Source organism: Mastigoproctus giganteus, chromosome 11 (assembly GCF_048544385.1).
Source record: "Mastigoproctus giganteus isolate SK-2022 chromosome 11, ASM4854438v1, whole genome shotgun sequence".
In the NCBI taxonomy this organism is placed as follows: domain Eukaryota; kingdom Metazoa; phylum Arthropoda; class Arachnida; order Uropygi; family Thelyphonidae; genus Mastigoproctus; species Mastigoproctus giganteus.
The window spans coordinates 48787065-48811883 of NC_143585.1; the positions used below are offsets into that span (position 1 = coordinate 48787065).

The 24819-nt window shown below is 37.4% G+C and overlaps 1 protein-coding gene across 1 annotated transcript; it reads left to right on the top strand.

Annotated features, from left to right (window-relative positions):
• Window positions 1-13112: 13112 nt before the first annotated feature.
• LOC150077989 (uncharacterized) lies at window positions 13113-24507 on the top strand. The gene is made up of 5 exons (XM_090385136.1): window positions 13113-13226; window positions 13371-13475; window positions 17174-17370; window positions 21009-21133; window positions 24429-24507. Coding segments are annotated over exons 1-5 (492 nt in total). The 5' UTR covers window positions 13113-13162; the 3' UTR covers window positions 24430-24507.
• Window positions 24508-24819: the final 312 nt, after the last annotated feature.

Sequence of the window (24819 nt, forward strand, 5' to 3'; positions counted from 1 at the left end):
AACCTACTTGCAGCCTCATGTTGTTTGTTGGCACCAGAAATCTGTTCTACTAGTGTTTTAATTTGGTTTCCCCTTGACTTTTTCTTCCTTGTACTTAGCATGTTATTTATAATGCTCCATTTATCCTTTTGTGTTATCTGCTTATCCATGAAAAGATGATTGTAATAAGTGTTTTTTTGCTTTTTTATCATACCTGTCACTTTATTTCTGAGTGTTTTATAATTGTGATAATGTTCTTTCTTTGATGGACAATTTCTATACTGCCTGTAATATTTATCCCTTTGTACCATTAGTTCTTCTATTTCTTTAGTCATCCAAGGTTTCCTAAGCTTAATCCTGCTACTCCCAGTGTTTGTGTTGTTGGCTGTGTGATTAACTTTTCTCTCGGTATTAAACCTCGAATTGTTTATAATTTGTATTATCTTATTTGAAAAAACATTTACATTTGTTGTGTATGATGCTTGCTCTTGTATTAACAAGTTTCCTATGTTCTGTTTCAGTTTCCCTGTTGATAAATAATTTTTCTTCATAGCATTTGTTAATTTTTTTCTTCACATGGGTGTTGTTTTGAATACATATCTACTATTAGTATACATGTTCTGTGATCTGAAAGTTGATTTAATAGTATGTAGGAATTAGCATACTTCAACTTTATATTTGTAATTAGGTGGTCCAAACGAGAGCTGACTGTTCTATTACCCTCCATCCTTTGTTGTCTAGTTATTCCAATTAAGGTATGTTCAAATCCATAATTGTTCAAGATTGCAGAGTATCTGGGTATCACATTATCAGTTCCATCGGTTAGTAAATTAATATTAAAATCTCCTACTAGTATGGTCTTATCTGTTTGTATGTCGTCCCATTGCAAAATAATGTTTTCTAATTCTATTAGGAAGCTGTTTATTGAATCTGATGGTGGCCTGTAAAAAGCGAAAATCATGAATGTGTTTTCTGGGTCTTCTCCTAATAATTTGACACAGCAGTTTTCACAGGACTGAGTTAAGTGGTAAACCTGTATTGCCCTATTATTAATAATAATTATTATTATTATTCTCTTGATAAAATAAAATTGTATTGCATTATTATTATTATTATTATTATTATTGTTGTTGCTCTTATATTATTTCTCCCTGATTGGGGGTTCCACCTCGTGACGGGTATTCCTACCAAGTACACAGGGTCTCTCTGACTATCCTACAGATGTTCAGGATTGCTACATTCTGGAGTTCCTTGTAAGTGTTCGCTGGGAGACCTCTTGCTGCTAGGCTGTTATGTAGGGTCTTTGGCACCATACTTGTGGTTCACACGATTATTGGAATGGTCGTTACTTGTTGCATATGCCACATCTCTTTGATCTCCTGTCTTAGGTTCGTATACTTCCTGATTTTTCCCACATGGGTTTTCTGCAGGTTGCCAGTGTTGGTTACCGCTATGTCAATCAGATAAGTAGCCTTCTTCTTCTTCTCCACAAGGGTTATTTCCGGTGTGTTTTGCGGGATTGCCCTATCTGTTATTATGGCGTGGTCCCAGTACAGCTTGTGGTTTCGGGTCTCTAGTACTGCCTGGCGTTCGTACTTGTAGCACGGTACACTTTCTTCGACCAACTGGTATTTCCTTTCTAGCTTCTGATGTATTATCCTGGCTACCTGATCGTGTCAGTGAGTGTACTCGGTCTGGGGGATCACCTTGCATCCCACAGTAACATGTTGGATCGTTTCTGACGCCAGGTGGCATCGTCGACATGTGTCATCGGACACTCCGGGTTCCTTGGCGATGTATTTTCTATTGTTCCTGGTGTTAATTACCTGGTCTTGGATGGCGAACATGAATTCTTCAGTCTTGTGGAAGAGCATCCCGCTCTAGAGCCATGCATTGGAAGTAATTTTATCTATGTGATCTTGTGGAGATCATTGTAATGTCTGCCATGGAGTGTCTTCTATCCCCATCTTTCTAGCTTCATTTGTTCCTCCTGGTTGGGAAGGGACTCCTCTAGTATGTTGAGATGTGGTATACCGCTTGTTTATCTTCCTTATGTACTGGTGGAATGCTTCTGTGTGTATCTGGAAGTAATCCTTCAGGTTATCAATCGCTGTCTTCTGTTGATCAATGAGGTCTATCACGCCTCTTCCTCCTTCTTTCCAGGCAATCGTCAGTCTCTCCACGGCAGATTTCGGGTTGTGTTGGCAACTCTTGGTAATAACTTTCCACGTCTTTCTCATGATATCCTCCAGCTCGGCGTTAGTCCAATCTATGACCCTGAAGGAGTAAGTTAGCACTGGGACTGCATAGGTTTTTATGGATTTAACTGTGTTCTCTCCTTTCAGCTTTGCTTTCAGCAGGTTTCTTAGTCTCTGGTGGTATTTTTCGGTCAAGCAGGCCTTAATTTCCTTGTGCTGTAACTGCTGAGCATGCATCATCCCCAAGTATTTGTAGGCCTCACCCCCTCTACTATGGCTTTCGGTTTGTTTCGGCTGTCTAATTTTTCCTTGTTCAATCCATGTGTCTTGCATTTGTCTAGACTACATTCCACCCTAATAACATTGCTGAAATTTTCGGTGATGTGGAGTAGTTTCTGGAGGTGCTACTCGGTTCCTGCGTAGAGCTTGATGTCATCCATGTACATCATGGATGACATCAAGATGACGTCAGATGGGCTAGGGTGTACAGGTTCTTCCTTCCCTCTTTGATGTCATATCCGTACTTGCTACTGTTGAACATAGTGGACTGCGTGTTAAATACTAGACAGAACCACACTGGGCTCAGGGCATCTCCCTAAAAGATTCCTCTCTTGATGGGGTATTGGACCAGTTGTAATGTTTTCGACCGTAATAGTGGTACTACATTTAACCATCTTTTCTCCTAGGAAGTTCGTCACTATCGGATTGACTTTGTAGATGTTTAGCGCTTCTATTAGCCAGCTATGAGGAACGGAGACCAAGGCCTTGCGGTAATTGATGTAGGCTGTTTACATGGTGGGGCGCTTTTGTGTACATGTTGCAGCTTCTATGTTTAATTGCTCCTTGCATCCTTTCTGCTGTTCGGCCATTATATTCTGGCTCTCCAAGTGGTCTGATATATTCCTGATTATGCCGCTAGTGAAGGATCTCGTACCTTGTTGGGAGGCAGGTGATTGGCCTGTAATTCGCCGTATTTCTTGTATCTTCGTCTCTAGGCTTCATATATGTGATTCCTTGAGTGAGAAACTTCGGGATTGTCTCTGGGTGCCTTATCATTCGGATAAACTGCTCTGCCAGGCGCTTGTGCGTGCAAGTGATCTTCTTGTAACAGTAGTTGTGGACATTATCCATGACAGGAGTTCTTCAGTTGTGCGAGTGGACGCTGTCTCTCATCAGGATGCGCTTCACTTTTACAATTAACTTCTTATTGCTATTGCCCCGTTGGTACCGGGTCGATTGGCTTATCTTGACTCTTAATTCTTCTATCTTCTGTTGAAGTCTTATTTCCGAAGCTTGTGGTTCCTTCTGTTTTCGGTTTTTCTGGTGCTGGTCTCTCGTTTCTCTTTCATTAATCCTCGTGGCTTCTGCCGCAGCACAATACACGGCTGCGTGGATGGCCTCCAGTGTTGCGCCATTTCTGTCGAGGTAATGCGGTATTATGTGCCGATTGAGTGCCGAATGGACCCCGCAAAGACGTGACTCTTTGCGGAATCCATTCCTTCGAATTCTGTTAGGGCCTTCTTCCACTCGTCCTCTATTCTGGATATCATGACCTCGTCTCTTTCCATTTCAGCTGCTGTGGGTTGTATTTCTTCTTGCTCTTCCTTTTCTGGTTCGTTGGTGGTATGTTCCTCCTCCTCTGGTTCTGTATTCTTTATTCTTTGCAGTTGTTCCCTCACGTCCTGCTTGATTTTTTCCAAGATTGCAGAAGCTATCAGGTTTTTCGTGACGATGGTCCTTCTCTGGTTCGCTATTGTCTGTTCGGTGACATGAATACCCGGAAATCGTTCCAGCCATTTGGTATGTAATCTCGTCCTATAAGTTGTCATATCGGTCTCCATCTTCGTTATTTCGTAGCATGCTTGCATGATGTGCGTATTCATTTCGATGCTCCACTTCATGCGTTGACGTTTTCTCCCCTCCTGGGTGGTCAGTAGCGCAGTTGCGCAGTGACCACTGCGCAACTGCCATAGTGACCACCCAGGAAACACTTCCAATTGCGCAACTGGAACCTAAAAGAGTTTCACTACTACTGAGGCCTGATAAACCAGCCGGTAGTTACTCTTAGAACCGCCTTTATGTATTACCAATACATGGCACTTCAATGTTCCAATACACTCTCTGGCTGCCGCTAACCTGGAGCATGAGATCAATTAGTAGGTTCCATGGGTTGAAGCTGAGAAGGCAAAACGTACTTGTTGATATTAGAATTGTTAGAAATATTCCAAAGTATTAAATAAGTATATATGTACCTGTGACGGTGCCCATGTTGTGTAACCACTCCCCCTGATTATTAATTTGAAAGTGCCTGATCCTTCCACTTGAAAAGTGAATGAAAAGTTACTCGTGCTGTGTTTTCTGAAGTTTTCCAACTGGATAGCATACCCCAAATTCTATTAAGTGGAGAAGTCAAATTAAAAAGCTACAGGATTGTCGTCACAATATTAATTTTACTTTAGAATGTAATTCCAATAATAATCGATAGATGGCAGAAGCATAAAAACTGTACGTTATTCGAAATTCTAATTGGTGAAATATGATACAAAGAAACTCGTACTTATGAATGCTAGCTGAATGATTTGCATATAAGATGATGATACTATTAAAATTTTAATCAATAAATTATGGGCTTGTTGCTACTCGTTGGTTTCTGAACAACTGAGAATTTAATAACTTGAATTACTTCGGGTAATTCAAGTTATTAAATTTTTACAATGGTTGGTTTGTTTGTCTCTTTTGTTTATTACAGATTTATTCATTGCACTTGCATGCGTATGTCTTCTTTGTTCCTTGGATTCTTATATATGTAGTTAGCGTTTCTCTTCATTTTGAATAAATAAAAATAAAAGGAAAATGTTTAGCACAGGTCTACATATTGTTTATATTTCTGGAGGTCATCATATTGAAAAATTAAAAAAGAGACAAAATGGGATTGTGATAACCGATTAACCACTTCGAATAATAAGAAGAAAAGCATAGAATCGAATTGGCGGATAAAGCCTTATAATATTTTACCTTGTAATCTGAACACAACAGATACAAAGACATCAAAGGTTGAAAAATTTACTACCGATAAACAAAAGTCGTGCATTTTTTTATATAAATTTCTTATAGATAGATGGATTACGTGTAAAATCAATGTTCTAATTATTCAGTACCTGAAGGAAACGAAACAGAGAACTATCAAGTAAATGTTGAGTTCGAAGAACAGGCAGTGAGAAATTAATTTTATACGAGAATTCAAACGGGGTATAGCGAAAGGTATTTGTTCAAGAAGAGATGGAGAATCGATAACCGAGTTTATGATATTGCGGATAAAAAGAGACCACTGGAATAGTCGCCTAGATTGAAGAGGAATGATTCTGAAGAGACCACAAAGAACTCCATAATTTCTACGATGAAAGGCAAGGGGATTTCGATAGCATAAGAATTTAATGAATTTAATTTGAATTATCTCAAGTCTGTGAGAAAGACATTCCTGTTGTGAGGACCGCATATATCATAATAATAAAAAATAGGAAGTACAAAAACTGCTTTTCGAGATGAATTATAATTTTGTCACTCTTGAAAAGAGAGGAAGAACTCTTGATCAATCCAAATAGTTTAAAAGTGTGAAATATTAAGTGATCAACGTGGGAAGAGGGATGAAGGTCAGATCAAAATAGGACGCTTAAATCCTTGAACGTATCATTACTTGCAATTAAAGGGTTTCCCAATATAATAATCATTAAGGACGGAGGATCTAACTACAAGATTCGAGCGAAGACGACATTTTAACAGGTTTAGAAACAAGTTATTTTTCTAAACCTGTTAAAATGTAAAATATGTTGAAATGTATGCTTTATGTTCACCATTAATAACTTACTGCATCAAATGACTTCATTACCCATTTTGATTATGCTTAAATATATGAAAGTCCGAACGTTGCGAGGAAAAGATTCAGTAGGATAAGACTAGTCAAAAAAATAAACTTTCCAGCACAGCTTTTCGATTTATTCGGAAATAGTGAGTAATTCAGTTAGTCTAAATAAAGACTAGATGTAATTCACACCTAATTTCCCTGTTGTCTGTTGGTGTTTATTTACTAAGGCCAGTTTCAATTCTTGGCCAAAATGTTCCTCTCATAGAGTGTTAACTTTCAGCCATATTTCGTTTCAAGGTGCAAATTAGGAAATTTTTTCCCAGTACTAATTTGAGGCTACTTTTACTTGAAAACGATATACTCAATTATAGCATACACTGTGTCTAAATCTTTTAGATTTAACCGCTCCTAACTTCAAACGCTAAGTATCTGCAAATTAAAATAACGAACTATGAACATGTTCACATTCATATCTCAAGTTGTCATATAACACAAGCAATACTACTTTACGGAGATGTAAAAACATGGTAACCATTGAAATTCATGTAAATGAAGTATTAGTACAAGAAACACGATTGCAGGAAAAGAACAGAAGTTGCAACTGATTGTTTGAAATAGCTGTTTACACCGTTTCGATAGCAGAGTAGATCTCATGAATAATTCAATAATAACAGATGCCGGAAACCATATGCCACTCATTCAGTGTTCTCTCCATTACTTCTACTGAAACAGGATGTCACTAATTACATAGAGAATTTTTTAGTTAATTTACCATTCTCGCAGAACGCACGCTCTCTCTCTCTAGGTTTTGTACCAAGAAAGTAAACCTATGATTAGTTAATATTGTAATTACAAATTCTGTCGAAACAAATTCTGTCAGTGTGAAAGAAGGCCATGAAATCGAATCTTACAACAATGACCGTTGAATGAATTTGGATAATTTCGCCAACGACAAAAAAACCTTGTTAAGAACCCGTCAGTTTGTTTATTATAGTGAAGCATTTTACTGCCCTCATAAAAGGATGACCAGTACTTACTATTTATTTACATATCGAAGAAACTAAAATGAGAAGACGAACGAATTGATTTTACTTCGTTGTAAAGAGATTTTCTATTAAAGAATTGATGAATAGGATATTCTTTTATCGATTGCATTTGAAATAAATTACTTTTGAGTTTTCTTTAACAAATTCATTCAGATTATTTTCTTTTGTGAAGTTGCAAATCAAAATAAGATAGTCTGTCAGAATATTGTTAAATTAACAAATAAAGTTAATAATTAATTGAACAATACTGCAGCAGAGAAAATACACTGCATAAATTATTTAAATTTCAGTTATCCAGTTATTAAATTAAGTTTCTTCCCGCGTTATTATTTAAAAATGCGCAATTTCATTAATAAAGTAGCCTTATCTATAAAAGTGTGTGTTCGAGGACTCATTTCAATGTTGTGCGGTTTCTCTTCATTATGAATTTAGCAGAAGGTATATGCGCGTTATGAACAGCAGTTGCCTTAACATGCCTATTAACTTTAAAGTGCTGTGCATAAGTGTAGAAGAGAATCGGATTGGAAAGTGGAAAAAAAGAAAGCCTACCTCGCCAAGAAAATAAGCGAATTCTCCTTGGCTCATAATTTTGCAGACTGAAAAAACCTAATAATAATTAGGTTGTTCATAGGTTTTTCAGGTTGAATCACCATGAACTAAGTTTAAAATTTTAGATTTTTGTCAGTTATTACATATAAACATAATAATGTTTCCATGCAATAATTCATCGAGGAAACTCGATGAGTTATTGCATGGCAACTCATTGAGGATCGTACAACCTATATGGTACAACAATTCAATGTGCTCATAGAGTGCAGTAATTTTGGAGAGAATTAGTTTGATCAGTATTCTCTGTTCTGCCTCCCTCTTCTCTTTCAGTAACAGAAAGATAGTTATAAGTGAGTCGTGTACAATTTATCGGTGTATCTAATGCATATGATTTTGTTTCTTCTGTGTTTTGCTTAGTACTGCATTGTTAAAATGCCTCAGAAGAAGCAAAAGAAATATCTCAATCACTCTGACAATTACTGCTACGTGTGTGGACAGTTCATAAAAAAAACTAAAAGTAAGAAAATTTACAATATTACTAAACGTGCATATTGTTTGCACTTTGGTTGCAACACTGGTGATCAGAATGAAACTTGGGCTCCACATATGTGCTTTAACACCTGCATCACAAATCTGAGGATGAGCCTAAATGGAAAAACTAAAACTAGGCCTTAGCTGTTTGGTGTGCGAGAACAGCGCAAACACATTGACGTTTGTTATTTCTGCATGATAAAAATATCAAGGATGTCCAGAAAAATCAAAACACATCATCAGATATTCTAACAATTAATTGCAATAAGGAGTGATCCGCAGAATGGAGACCTCCTCCGTTACCAGATCTCGAAATTCATGGGATAAAAGAATCAGTGATGAATATAGGAAGGATTCTCCTGTTGCAAAACTTCCTGGACCGTTGGCTTCAACTGATTTGAACTATCAACCAGAATATTATAACGCGTCGCACTTAATTAACTACGAAGAATTTAAAGGCTCAGTTAGTAATTTAAATTTATCTAAAGATCAAACAGACATCTTTAGATTATTTTTTGTAAGACGAGAATCAAGTAATTCGGCTCGCAAGTGAGTGGTAGAACTTCTTGGTTCTAAGCTACAACAGTAGAAATCACTTGAAGCATTTCTTCTCTTCTACTGCAATAGACGTTTCTGCAACAACTCCGTATACTGGTACCAATCTCTCTCGCCTATGCGCGACACTGACAGAACATAAAATCTGTAGCTCCAAATTTTATTTATGAAATTACAGGAATAGAGATCACTACGCAGATTATGCATATGTCGATATTCCAGTAACTGACATTCAGCATCGCATCAGTGTATTGGACGCATTCAATTTCAATTTGGATAAAGGACTACTTTTTCTCTTTGCTGAATAAAAAATAGCACATTTAATTCTTTCAGAGATGTCAGGCTTGAAAGTCTTGGAAGTTATTTTGTATTCATCCTGTATTTTTCCCATAATTATGAGAAATACCACTCATTTCAAAAATAACTTTCATTATTTCAAATGTTGTAAACGTATGAGGATGTTCTTTTCTGCTTCGCATATATTCTGCATAGAGAAAGAAATTAAGCAGCCCAGAGAATGGTTTTGGAGAAAAACATCCAAACATAAAAATAAAAAAAATGCCATTGAGGAAACTGAATTCGAAGGTAGATTGATGTATAAGAAATTATAATGTGAACAAAAATCCGAAAATACAAACATTGGATTGTTTTTGTTTCGTCCAAAATTTAATTTAATATACTGTAAAAATAACAGATAGATAGACAGAGAGAGAGAGAGGCCTAGGATAAAATATAAAGAGAGGACCATACATGATGTTATACCTAAAATCTGCAGTGAATTCCATTGTCTCTTCTATACACACAGAACACTCATTTCAGAAAAGTTATGAAATTTACGACCTTTACTGCATATTAGCAATATCCTGCTTCAATGGAAATGATAAAAGGCATATTGTATTCATCAGTACTAGGCAATAGAACATTTCCTGCATTTAATGTCATCTGATCTGCATGCAACTGGCAGACCTTGGAAATGCGGAAATTCTCTGATTATTGAGACAGTGTATGGCTGCAGCAAATTCGAAACACACTTTAATTTACACTCTAAATCTTATTCTTTCGTCTTCAGTAATAGCTTCGTGTTTTTAGCTTAATAGCAATGAAAACTGCGGAAAATTCCGCTTCTATTCGTATAACAGAGGATTACTATAATCCTATGCGCCATCCTTCGTGTGAACGTGACACTGTGTTCATGTTCACATGGAGAATGGTGCATAGAGTAGCAAATAATTATCAGAACCATCTATCTCTCCGAGAAGTTGGTCATGAAAAGAATAGACTCATCGGATATATTTCGCGTTGTTTCTTATCCCAGGCCACCTGGATAGGCTTAACGAGGGAATAACGCCCCTCTAGCAAGCGCAGTGCGCCGACTTCTATCTTTTGTAAGGATGTTTCTATCCAACTCTCCACAATACTGACCAACCTACAAATCCATGCTGTTTATCTTTGTAGCAACAAAACATATCAGAGCGAAATCTTGTCGGAGAGTTTTACACTTCTGGAAATTCAGTATACCTTGTTTTCTTATCCTGCATTACTACAGCTGCATTTACCATCATTTTTGTCCCGATTTTCACTTAATACATGACCGTTCCTGATTGTACGAGGTACTGAAACAGTTGATGTGATTTACAGTGGCCCCAGCGCTTGTAGTTCAATCCAAGCACTCCAATATGTAGCTGGTGAGAATAACTTTTGCTCGCCTCCCATTGCAATGCCCTGTTAATTTTTCAAAATGACCTATGGATTTTGAATCCTAATATCCACCTCAAACTAACTGAACTGAGGCAAAAAATATTTGTGTATAACTGTGGTTTCTGTAAAACTGTGGTTTCTCCTTTATTTCCTCGATAATTTCTATGTTATGAAATCAATCTGTAAACTGTTGTTCATTGCTAATTTTTATATTGTGCGTCCTCTAGTTGATTGTCTGAACTGGGGGAATCATTTATATATTTAATCAGCAGATAATCTAACATAAGCTTTGCTTCATTGAATATCCGCTATTTTATTAGTACTATTATAACAATAACAGAAAGTTTCTCTAGGAAACGTGGAGTTATAAAAAGAAACGTATATTGAACTCGGTCCAAATTTTCGCATCATGTTTCTCAAGGTGGTGATTAACATCCCTTCAGTTCACCCAGTAATGAACTTCTCCCCCCCACACCCACAGCATATTAAATTCACTCTTTTTCTACAGTTATGTTTTTTTTCCCTCAAGACTTCGCCATAGACATCGTCATGTCCGTCCATTTCGCCTTGTCAAACTTTCCACGCCCACGTAACAAAAAAAAAAAGCTTAAATTGTTTTAATATCGTTCTTCCTTAATGTCCATATCTCAGTTCCATAAAATGGATCTCCATACTAAATATATAACTAAATTCTTCCTTAAATCGATATCCATTTTCTTTTCTGTGAATATCTGCCTCCTCTTTTTCTCGAATATCGTCTTGCCCATTGGAATTATACTCGTAGTTATAATTCCATGACGATGTCTAAAGAATTTTATCCACCAATTGCGTAAATATCTCCTCTATCGCTCCTTTCATCACTATTGCCCAGCCTTAGTGTAACCTAAGCGTAAACTGCATGTCGATAAGGCGTGACAAGAACAAGACCAACATGTTCTCCCTCTGCTTTCATTTATTTCGTTGTATTACCCACAGATCTCAGCATTGTCTTTTTACCCTAATATAGGCTGACAATACTTAATGTATTATACACTGAGTGATCACTGAATTATGACCACCCCTATGAAAACTAAATGCGACCCGTTGATCACGTGAGGAACGAAAGTACGGAGTTAGTCAACCTATGTAGCATAGCTAAGGTGTCAGTGGTTCAGTAGGTAGTACAATTCCGAGCGTGATGGGTAAAAGGAAGGATTTATCGGACTTTGATAAAGGACAGATTTTGGGTGCTCAACGAGCTGGTGCCTCGATTTACCAAACGGCTGAACTGGTGGGTTGTTCGAGGGCCGCTGTTGTTAAACTGTGCCAGAACTGGCGTCGAAATGATCACACAACGACCCGAGGGCAAAACTGCAAAGGTCCGCGAAAGGTTGATGTTAGAGGTGAGCGCCTGGTCCGACGACTCGTACAGGCCAACAGGCGCAGCACTGTTGAACAGTTGACTACCCAATACAACATGGGCCAACCCGCAACAATATCTGCCATGACCATGCGTCGCACGCTCGCACGTATGGGCTATACCAGCAGACGACCCCTACGGCATCCTCTCCAAACCAAGGTTCATCGGCGTAAAAGACTCGCCTGGTGCAAAGCGCATTCAAGTTGGACGTTAGAAGACTAGAAGAAGGTGTCCTGGTCGGATGAGTCACGTTATTTACTCCACACCGTGGATGGTCGTGTACTGATTTCGCATCAACAACATGAGGCTCTTGATCCATCATGCATGGTATCAAAAGTGCAGGCCGGTGGAGGCTATTGTATGGTGTGGGGCATGTTTCACTGGGAGGAACTTGGACCCCTGGTGCATGTGGAACAACGTATCAGTGGTCTCCGCTATCGTCAACTGCTTGCTGACTGTGTACACCCCGCTATGTTACAGTTTTTCCGGAATGGCGATGGTGTCTTCCACGATGACAATGCACCGAGCCATCGAGCACTGTTTGGGGAATAATGCTTTGAGGGACACAGTTCTGACTTACAGCATATTGATTGGCCTCCGCACTCCCCCGATATCAATTCCATAGAGCACTACTGGGACACTATGGAAAGGCAAATCAGGCATCTGGATACACCAATTAACTCCATACCTGCATTGCTGACCGCTCTACAGACAACTTGGTTGGCCATACCTCCCGAACGCTTCCGACATCTTGTTGAATCAATACCACGTCGGATAGCTGCTGTACTGGGGGAAACAGGAGGACCTACGAAGTGCTGGGTAGATGGCATAATACAGTGATCACTCAGCGTATACTACAAGATTATCATTAAAATACCGAAGAAATTAAAAGAATATTTTATTTCCATTAAAATGCTGCTTTAAATTTTAATAACATATCTGGTACTATGTATTATATTCCTTATGTTCAGAGTCATGCTAACGTTTAACATAATTAACAATAATGGCAGAAAAAAATTCAAATTATTCTTTTGTAATTTATTCCATAAATTAATAAAACTGTAAATGTTCGCAGAACACCTGTACTGTACTGTACAGGTGTAATACTGTACACTTCCACGTAGCATACATTTTACGGTATGGGTACACCGGAAGATCAGTTATACTGAGATAATAAAATATTCATACACCCACACGAATAGCAAACAATGGTGGAAAAGTTTCATTGGTTGCAGGAGCATTCTGATTGCTATAAAACGCCATCCTCAGTGGGCTAGGTCCTACGACCTGTTTGAAATCTTTGGTTCTCTTTCTGATTGGCAACATAATCTCCACAACAGCAGTCATGAAAGGTATTGCAGCTTTGTCCGTTCTGACAGTGTTCTTCACCATGATATTTCAATCCACCGGTAAGAATTTGAAGGTGTTTATTTCAGTACTTCGATTCACACAATACTTAATACAGAATTTGTTTTCAGAATTTAACGAAAATTATTAATGTAATATGTACGAATAGTTGCAATTAGTTCCAATGATTTCTTTTCATATTTTAGATGCTGCTTCAGAATTCGGTGTTCAGTCAGCTACCCTTGAAGGCTGCCCAGTCAATGAAACTTGCTCAGTAGCTCCAGGAAAACTTTGTGTTTCAGTCGATATAAGTAAGACATTTAAAACTGCTGCGTTTATTTAAAAAAAGAAATATATAGCTTAATTTTTCGAGCTCCTTTCTTCCTGAATTACATTGCTCATCATTAAATTTGTTCAATCTGAAATGAGTGCATCAAAGTAAACCGAGTGACAAGTGTCATTGTAGAGAAAAAAATGACTAAGTTTGTATATAAATACCGCAATGTGATTACTTAGGAAAATGCAATGGACATTATATGAAGGAGCCTCCTTGAACTCCTTGGTGAACACCGACCAATGTTTCTTAGAATTGTGCTGCGATTTGAGAAGCAGCAGTGGTGGGTTGAACAGCGGACATCAGCTAACGTCGAGTCATATTCATATCCAAAACGTGTTCAGTAGAAAACAAAATTAAAGTTACATCTTCTGCTTAAAGTAAGCATATCTACATCACATAGGTGCTAACGGTATATAAGAGCAGTATGTGGCGCGCTGTTATTGTCATTTTGGATGAACCATTCGAACGCCAGAAGTACTGGTCTTTGAATGATTTCAATATAATGTTCGTCTTCTAGCAGTAATGACCAAAGCTGAACGACTATTGCCAATAATTCCCCTTGCCATGATTACATATAGCGGGGCTGATCTAGTTCCAAATTCAGGCTGGATTGCCTGCGACCTCAGTATGTCTCAGACATGCAAACGCCTAAACATGACTAGACACCATTTTTGTTCCAAAGCGCGGATTTCTCTCTCTCTCTCTCTCTCTCTCTCTCTCTCTCTCTCTCTCTCTCTCTCTCTCTCTCTCTCTCTCTGCACCAATGCAGACAATAATAACGATGGAATGGATTCAGAGGCAGACGCCCATACTTGATGAAACATGCACACATGGAGAGGTTGTGAAGATGTAATCGTTCTGGTATTGAGACTGCACACGAACGGAAATTTGTCCTAAACTAAAAAACTCAAACTATCATATTAGGGCCACCTGTAATTTCTTACATATACTCATATATCTGTAAACCGCGTGTATTCTCTGGTCGATTTGTCTGTTTGCTGGACGAACAAAAAAACCCAGTTTCCGTTGAAAAAACCTTACTATCTACGCCTGAGACCAACCCAACCACGGAGTGAAAAAAAAAAAAAAAAAAAAAAAAACATTAAAGCTCCTTGAGTCATCGATGGGATTAGAACTCGGGCCTTTTCCGCCCGGTGTTGGGAGAATGGTAGCGATACCACTGTGCTACGCGTGCAGATGCAACAAATGGGAGGGACAAAAATAAAAAAAAAAAGTCAGAAAAGCAAAACGAAGAGGAGGAATCGCGTAGAAGCAAGAATGCGCCAGCAATAATCACCCCTGGTAGGCAGTCAGAGGTCAACAGTGATGATGGAGAGATGGTCCAGAAAGGGTTCAGTAGAATTCAGCAGATAGAGTTGTAGCTCGACAGGTGATGGCAGTGTACATTTCCAGTCTCGGTAATTTCGTCAGCTGAGGCTTTCAGAGGAGGACATAAAATCCGGAGCAAAGAGATCACTGGAGTCTAGAAAGAGTAATCTGTTTACGGCAGGTAAATGTCTTGCAAGCAAAGTTCTGAAGGAGAAGGAAATATTTCCTTTGATGTCAGAAGAGAAGATTCATTCCCAGCAGAAAATGAAATGCAAGGGATAAGAGGAGGCATTATAGAGCGGACAACTTAAGAGGAAATGTTCCCAATCCTCCAGTTTGCAACAGAGACATAAAGGTGACTTAGGTAATTTAAAGGTCATATATTTAGCTCGACGTGAGCAATGCCCCTTCAGTAAGAAAAGTCTGTTTAATCCAAAAAAAATATATATTTTAGCAATTTTTTTAAAAAGCAAAAGTAACCATTTGAAAAAAATTTTGTGGGACCAGATCTTTGGAAGTACTGGGTCATCGATCTTGCTAAAGTTGAACAAGATAGTCCCAGTAGCATTTATTTTCAATTTTAGTCACAATGCATATTTACAATGTATCCAAAGAGCGTAATTACCCTTGAGTGACAAAGATGGAAACAAAATTCACGGAATATTATCTGGAGGGGATAGACAGCCATTTATGACTTGAAGCTCAGTTGTCGAATCTTTCCGAAATTTTCGATTCATCACTAAAAGCATGCATCGCTGAATAGATAATGTTTACCCTTCTTAACGTACCAGAACCAGATGCAAGCGGCATAGGTACAAAGAGGGCGAAACACCTCTTTATATAAGAGGCGGAGCGTTGTGACGAGTAAGATATCAAGATTAGTTATAGAGGCTGACAATCTTAGATGTCTATTTTCATAATTTTATCATGCAGATGAGTAATATGTTTTGGAAACCAAGTTTGCGGTCTAATATGATGCCCAGAAATTTATACGAATCAGCCACGGAGAAGGATCATACATCAATCCGTGCAACAGGAAGTCAAGATGCGAACAGAGTATCTTTGAGATATGGAAGCTTTTTTTGAGAGAGAGAGAAATGGATAGTTTATTAGAGGTAACCCAAGAACACAAATCAGTCATAATTTTGTTATAAGATATTTCTAGTGAGGAACGTGAGTTGCCATAAACCAAACAGGTAAGATCGTCGGTGTAAGCGACTCTTGAAGTATTAGAAGTAGATTATTGATGCCTAAATGATACAAAGAAGAGAGCTTTTTCTGCGTCTGCCAAAATGAAAAAAATTTGTCATTCATGCCTTCCCCGTGGCCAAAAAATGCCTGTCCAGTTCTGCTTTGAACTCTAACAAGCTGTCAACATTGACCACTGTTTTTGTTGACCATTGATTCAAATTATCTATAACGTGCTACTCAAAAGTAAACTTCATGAGATACAGCACCTTCCATTTCTTCTCATTTCTTTTTAATTTGAGTCCACTGGTTCTATTTTCGTCTTCCAGACATAATGTCATTGTGCGTTGTACAATGCTTATAATAACCGTCTGTGTCACACCGTGAGGAAAGAGCAGAGGTCCAATTCACATCAATGACAGAAGGAACTTTTATGGGCGTTTTCATTTCGTCGTTGATTTATTCGGTCACAGGCGAGAATATTAAAGGGTTCCCCCCCCCTCGTAAACTGTGTTTCATCAGAAAAACAGACAAACCGACCAGAGTACATACGCAATTATTGACATAAAATATGTGGGTAGATGTAATTGTTCTCCAGTAAGTCTAGTATTACTTTTCCTGATCCTGCAACAACTGTAACGTTTATAATTCTCACTCGTTAAATATATCTGTAAGTCTTTATTAAATTTTAAAGATATATTTCATCTTTAATTTAAATATATGTTTATTTCTTATAATTCTCTTTCTTCAAAAATATAATTTTTCAAGATTATAATTGTCTGTCTTTTCTTATGTACAGCATTTCATAGTGTTAAATTACGCTCTTTTTCGAAATTTGAAACAAATTTCTGAATGTCCGTTTGTGAGTTTAGTGAAAATTCATCATGAGCTGAGCAATACTACTCTAGAAAAACATCTTTGGAACAAACATCTTCAATATTCTTGGTATAAATACCTCACTTTATGTGTCTTCGTGTGTGTGTGTTTAAACGTCCCTTATAAATTTTCAAGCATTGATTTTGAGATCTTTGATATACGAATTCGAAAATAAAGATTGACTAATAGCAGTTATTTTTAATTTCCAGGTTGAACCTAAATATGAATATATTTTAGAACGTTACAACTTGACTTATTTTTCTTCTTTTTTTATTTCAGTTGTGTTAGCACCACTTATGCTTCGGGCGATAATCTCAAGTGCAGTTAGTGTATGCATTGGTAATGGTACATGTGTTCCCTTGAACTTGTTAAGTATGCTGTGTAATGGAAAACCGTGCACCTCCCCAATAGACTTACTTCTTAACCTAATAGTCAAGATTAATCTCTGTGTGGATCTCTCTTCTATATTATGTGAAGTAAGTAGAGGAGTTTTCTTCACCCATCTTCTTATTTTTTCTGCAAACCGTCAACTGTTCTTTTTAAGTTTCCTGCTTAAACTTTTCATTAAACTGTGAAATCGTGTAAATATATATATTTTTTCTTTTTTGAGAAATAATTTCATCATCATCTATAAAAACGCAACGAATTTTTTTTTCTTTAGTGAAATTGTCTGAGTGCTTGAAATTCAATACTCAAAATACGAGGATATAATGGGGATATCCTGTTTTTAACCTTTTGTAAACTGGACGTTTCTTTATGTTTAAGCAGAAGATCAGAAGTGCTTCCTTTTACAGTATATAAAGATTTTAAGGAACTTAATAAAGAAACTTCCTGAGATAACTTACAAAATGCTAGAACAATATTATTACTTAGCAATAATTATTCTGGTCAGCATATCAAAATACTTTAGAGTATGTTTATTCTTTTGACGTATAATTCTTTAAAGTCTCTGGTGTGACTAATATGCACTCTAAACTAAATATAAATTAAGAAATAAATTTGCTTTCTTATACTCCAGGAAAACCACATATAATGTTATATTATTTCACAATAAGAGAATACAAAAACATCATCGTAATTAGAATTCACTGTGCTTGAACAACAGCAATTCAAGTACATGTACTTGTTGTTTAATTGAGCTTTAGGAACATGAGTTTTCGCTTTTCTGGATTAAAAATCCGAGTTTCCTGGAGGAAAAACCATGCTACAATCAAACCTCGACTTAAACCGATTAAGTTAGCTACTTCGTGAAAAAGATCTATAAAAAATTCCTCCTAATTGACGGGATTCTAATTCAGATCTTTTACACTGGCGTTGGAAGGACAGTGATAACACAAACAGTCATTATACCAATTATTGAGATTATACCAATATGGGGAGGGCGGTGATTATTCAAGCAGCCATCGCGCTGCGCAAAGAAGGCTGCTCGTATTTCTGTACCCTTGTATTTCACAATTCGCTAAGTCCGACGTAATAGTTCACTCAATTTCTTGCATTAAGATGAGATTTCAGATGAGGGAGGCCTCCCTAGGCGAGTGGTCAGTCGTGAGGGTGCATAAGTACACGTGCCTTGAGTGACCGGGGTTCAAACCCGTGACCGCTAAATTCTATCTTGTGAACTCCTCTGGTCGTCCTGGATTAGAAAATAGAAAATTTATATTTCTTCGTTTACAGCTCTTGAATCCCGTCCTCTTTGAACGCAACCAATGAATTTGGATTCATAAAGTCTGGGTTCTTGTTGCGTATTGCAACTTTTGAAAAACTTTCATTGGTCAAAGTACTCAACTTGGTGACATGAGACATCCTTCAAAAATCAGTCTGCAGTAGTGACTTCATTTCTATGAGTACGCCTTCTAGCTTCACTTCAGCGAATCAGACAGTTAGTTATGAAGTTCTCCCTTTCAGCAAGAACGTCTTATATAGCAAGTCGGAACTAACTGTTACCCCAAATACTGCAAGTTTGCCTGATTTTTCTCAGCTTGCTTCACAAAATTTGTTTCGCCAGTCAAGTAATTTTTCAATCTCAGCCAATACATTCAGTACGGATAGTCTGCATATCGCTCATTTTAGTGAAATTAGCGTTCCAGTTCTATCTAGGACTTTGGCATATCCTGTCTCTGGTATACATTCAGCTTCCTGGGCCATCTCCCCTTTGAAGAATTAATGTCTAGGGGTGCGGCCTCCGTAGCCGAGTAGTCAGGAGCGGGAGTGCAGTACCAAACGCTCTTTGAGTAGACCGTGATTCAAGCGTCTGACTGCTAAATACGGTCGATCTGCCAACCCACCCTGGACCAGTGTGTGGCAGATTATGGTGCTTTGCCCTCAACATGAATTGTTGAGGCGGCTTCCGTCCTGCAGTGGGTTAATAATGGCTACAGTTTACCTTTTACCTTTTTACAATACCCTTCAACTGCTGATTAGTCAACCTCCAGAATTATTAGTTAATGATGTATCGAAGTGAACAGTGTCGCCTTCACTAAACAATTGTTGTCATTTGATCACGAATCATCTCTGAAGTTTCCCGTTGGTAGAGGAATGGAATTCCATATTTCAGTGCAATATCGTCATCAAGTTCATAAAAAAAAATTAGGACTATTTAAATAATTATATACGTTTTACATACTACTGTTAAGAAATTTATTACGCGATACCTGTCTTTGCTTCCTTTATGATAACTATAATATGTCTGAACAGAACTGTTTCCAATACCTCCATTTGACCTACTGGTGCTTAATACCATCTTTTTCTCGTTCTCCTGGCTCATTATTTCCCTCTAGTCTTGCATCTAATTCTGAAAAGCCTGAGAGAGGTTTAAGGGCACCACCCCAGATGTCCGAACAGTATTCCATGGTAGGGCAGAATGAGAATTTTACAGAGCAAGTAGTTGTTCAGAAGAAAAGTAACGCGAGACCGAAAAAGACAACCAAGATTTTTGATGCAGAGGAAGCAATAATTGTGATGTGCTTATGTCAAGAGAGAATAGAAGTTAGGACAATCCTTAGTAGAGATATATGATCTTGTCTGCAAAACTGAGTGTCATCGAAGAGGAGCATAGGAGTAGTAGACTTTTCTGGCGATAGATAGGATAGGATTAAATTTTAGAAGGATTGGATTTAAATTTTCTTTGTCCCATTTGAAAACTCCGCTTATCAGTGGAAGAAGGTCTTTGATATACACTAGGAGAAGAGTGAAAGAAAAACTGTATATTGGGAACACTGGCAGTTAGCGAAATCCTCCATCACCTGCAGTTAGCGTTCAGTAGAAAATTGGATACCCAGTTGCAAAAATACAGTTGGAAATTCATATGATGTGAACGTTTTAAGAATGCTTTTCTGTTAGTGTTTACCACAATAGGCATAGAAATGTCTTTGCCTTCTATGCCTTCTATAGGCATAGAAATGTCAACATTTCCATTTAATTTGTTCAAAGATATTGTTGTTGTTGTTGTTGTAGGGTTTTAGGAGCATCATCAACTAAGGCCATATTACTCCGTGTATGTTGTCTGTAAACTGCGTGTGTTATGAGGTCGATTTTCTGTTGGCTGGGCAAAAAACCGGAGTTTGCGGCAGAAAAAACCATGCTACCCTCGCTTGAGCCCGACTAACTCAGTCACGTTATGAAAGAGTCCAATAAAAATTCCCCCTTTCATCGAAGGAACTAGAACTCATGTCCTTTCTACCCGGTGCGGAGAGAATGGCGCTTCTACCAACTATGGCATTGAAAAATGAGCAACATAAGCCGAGATTTCAGCAGAGGATCGATACCGACGGAATTCATATTGGTGATCATTGATCGGATGGAAAGTTTCAGATATTTTAAGAATTTGCCGTTAAAGAATTTCTCCGTTACTTTGGAAAGTGGAGATTTGGTCAATGCTCATCCGGCACCGACCACTGTACCACGTTCAGCATCACTTCCGCGTTGCCCATTGAACTGCTAACTTTGAGTTATGTTTACAAAAAAATATTTTAATTAAAATTATTCAATTCACTTTTGCACTTTTCTTTGAAATATTGGAATACCTGCATTAGATTGCTTTTTCACTACTTAAAAATACTATTATATAGGTACCATTACAGTTTTTTCGTGTTTTATTATTTTTATTTTTCTGCAGGTTGCCGAAATTCTGAGAATTGTCCCCGTAATCGACCTTTTTTCGATCCCAATCCTCGGTAATCTTCTCTCTCCAATAAGAACAGTAGTTCTTGGCGTTTTAAACTTCCCATTAAACTGCGCGTGGTAAGTAAATATATATATATATATATATTTTTTTTTTATCATATGTATCTGTTGTTGTCCAGTTTTAGGTGCTATTAGTAACTTAGGCCATATTGCGGGCTATCTGTAAATTTCTTGTGTTTTGTAACCAGTTTGCCGTTAACTGAACGAAAAATCAATTTCCGGCAGAAAAACGGGCAACTGCTACTTTCACATCAGAGCCAACTTATCCACGTTGTGAAAAACATCCACAAAGATTCGAACCTTCATTGAAGGAATTCGTACTCAATTGTTAATTGCAACTATTAACAATTGAGTGCATCCATTTGATATAGATGAACAGTGCACTGTTGAGTCAGTTTGGTGTGAGAAAAGCACTGCGAAATCAAAAATAAGAGCAGGTATGTTATAGGCCTGACTCAATTGAGTACAACGAACAACTGAACAGAGAAATAGAGTGGGCTAGTAAATCAGAATGTCTTATAATGGGAGATTTTAACTTCCCAGATATTGTGGGTTCGTCATTCGCACACTAGTAAGACTTTTGTGCATTGATTGGATGATTGTTTTCTGGAGCAGCATATTCAAGAGGCAACCAGAGGGAGTAATACTCTTTATCTGGTATCAGCAGTGATAATTCGTGTATTAAGAATTTGCAGGTAAAGGAACCACTAGGTGACAGTGATCACAGTGTACTGATGTGGGATTTACTTAAAGATATAATTACCATCAGGGGTAAAGCAAAGGGTTTTTTCTTCCCTAAAGGTGATTACAGTGGTCTCAGACAGTTTTTAAATTCTGTACAGTGGATTCAACTGACAATGTTACCAAAAGTAAATTCTAAGTGGGAAGCATTCAAGGAATTAATCGTGGAAGCTACTAAAAGTTTCATACCAACTAAGAAATATTGTTCAAATTTTAGGCTTAAATGGTTTCCAAATGAACTAATAAGACGCGTGTCAGAGAAGAAAAATGCATGAGATGCATAAAAATTATCAGGCGATACAGAAGTCTATGGCAGATATAAGCTAATCTGTAATCAAGTCACTAAGGTGGTTAGGCATACGAAGGCAGATTACGAGAAATCTTTGGCAAAGGATGCTAAGAAAAACAGCAAGGATTTCTTTACTTATATAAACTCTAAAAGGAAGGGAATGAATTTGATTGGTCCACTTGATATCGATGGTTCGACTGTTTATGATCCTGCTCAGATGGAAAATAAACTGAATGAGTATTTTGCCTCTACATTCACACATGGGGAGCTATTAAGGTTTGAAAATACCAGAAGGTTATCAAATTGTAGCAGGGTGCTTAATGATTTTGTAATAACTGATCAAAGTGAAGGAGAAATTGTTGAAATTAAACATAAGAAAGGCACCTGGAGCGGATGACATCTATCTAGTTATATTAAATGAAGCAAGCAAACCCTTAGTCATAATTATTAGAGCAATCTTGGACTCAGGAGAGTTCCCCACTGACTGGAGATGTGCAAATGTATCCCCAATTCACAAAGGGGTATCGAAGGGCGACATCGAGTAATTACAGACCAGTTAGTTTAACTTCTGTTCCGGGTAAAATAATGTTGTCAGCTAATCAAGATCATCTAAACAAGACTGCAGCAATAATTCAGACAGAGCATGAATTTGTTAAGGGAAAGTATTGTCTGACAAATTTGAATGGATATTATGATGTCATTAGAAAGGAACTGGATGCAAAAAATAATTTTAATATCATATACTTATTTGGATTTCAGGAAAGCTTTTGACACTGTTGCGCATGGAAGACTATTGTACAAATTGGAGCAGAATGGTATTAAGGGTAAGTTGGTACAATGAATAAAAGGATAGTTGAGTGGGAGAAGACATAGGGTGGTAAGCAATGGGTGCTGTTCTTCGTGGACTAATGTTATTAGTGGAGTTCCATGGTGTTCGGTGTTGGGTCCACTGTTGTTTTGTATATTTATCAATGATATTGCTGAAGGTATATCAGGCTTAGTGTCTAAGTTTGTAGATGATACAAAGGTTTGCAGGTTTGTTAATGACAGTAATGGCAGTGTTCTACTGCAACAGGGTCTAGAAATTTTGGGAAGATGGGCTGAGAAGTGGCAACTGAAGTTTAACATTGACAAATTCAAAGTACTGCATATGGGTAGAAGTAACCCCAGAGGAACCTACCAACTGTGTGGTACTACAGTTAGGGTGGTAAGACCTGGGAGTAATTGTGCAGTCAGATATGAAGTTTTCTGAACAATGCAGACAGGCTGCGAGAGGAGGTCATGGGTATTGTCATGATATACAGGAATTTTGCTAGCAGGGAAAAGGAAGTGATTATATCTTTGATTAAGGCAATGGTCAGGTCAAGCCTTGAATACTGCGTACAGGTCTGGAGGCCTCATTTTAAGAAGGATGTAGATTTGCTTGAGCGTGTACAGAGAAGGGCAACAAGATTGGTGAGGGGAATGAAGGGATCCTCTTATCAAGAGAGGCTTAAGTTCTGCAAATTGCAGTGGCTGCAGACTAGTCACCTGCGCGGTGATCTGACTGAGGTGTATAAGGCCTTGAATGGGTTGAGCACGCTGAATTCTGGTGGGATTCTTCCACTTTTTCAGATTACGAAGCTAAGGAGGCATAAATTCAAATTGAGGAAAGAGAGCTGTAGAATAGATGTGCGGAAATTTGCCTTTAGCCAGTGGGTGGTTAATTGCTGGAAGAAACTTCCATCGTCGTTGTAGAAGTTAATAGGTTGAATAAATTTAACACGTAACAGGACAAACATTTAGAGTGTATGGTTGTGTGATTTTTTTTTTTTTTTTTTTTTGGCTGATGCTACATAAGCTGATACGATGGCTTTCTTTCATCTCAAGCCACGATTACAACAACTATTACCACAAGGCTACCCTCGAGGACATCATTTCCAGTGAGGTAATGGCAAAAGTTTATTTTTATTTGTCAATAAAAAGAAATATTCTGGTATTTTATTCTTACAATTCTTTTTAAGTGGTAAGTTGAAATCATAGTTCGTTTCATGAATTATAGAATAATGTTACATAAAAATACAGAAAAAAATAATAATAAAGTGCAATAATTTCGTTTTTTCTTTATTGGTGTATCTATCTTTCTTAATCAGAATTGTATTGTTTCTTTTGCAGTCCCTAATATATATTTTCTTTTTTTATTTAAGATATTTATAGCTGTTTAAAACAGGCGTAAAATAGATAATTTTTTTCTAATTACCTTACATTTTCTTAAAGTACGCGAAAGAATAGTACTTTATCTCTATGAATATTAAAGTGAAAGGCTTATTTCTTTATTTACAGATGGCCTAGTATTTTTTTCAATGTCCAGTTCTTCAATTGAACTTTGAAGACAGAAGAAATTTTAATTCTATTGCTTAGTGAAATTGCTAATTTTCATGATTATAAACATCGTCATGAATATAAACATTGAAAACATATATTAAATAAAAATATATATTATGATTATACATAACTACAAATGTAATATTTTTTGGTAAATGGTTATTTTTTTTAAATGTTATCCTAAATAGATATTCAACTTATTTTGTACCAATTATTTCAATAAATATTTGAGCAATACATTTGTTTTTGTTTGTTTTCAACCATCTCATCTGCTTCCAGTGTCTTGATCATGGAATTTTTTCTGGAAGATCACACATAATTGACAAACTCTTACAAACTTCTACAAATA

Excerpts from the sequence above, each read along its gene's own strand:
- LOC150077989 (XM_090385136.1), top strand. The coding sequence starts at position 13,163 with ATGAAAGGTATTGCAGCTTTGTCCGTTCTGACAGTGTTCTTCACCATG. Across the intron at positions 13,227-13,370 it reads CATGATATTTCAATCCACCG|ATGCTGCTTCAGAATTCGGT; the intron begins GTAAGAATTTGA and ends TTCATATTTTAG. Across the intron at positions 13,476-17,173 it reads TTGTGTTTCAGTCGATATAA|TTGTGTTAGCACCACTTATG; the intron begins GTAAGACATTTA and ends TTTTTATTTCAG.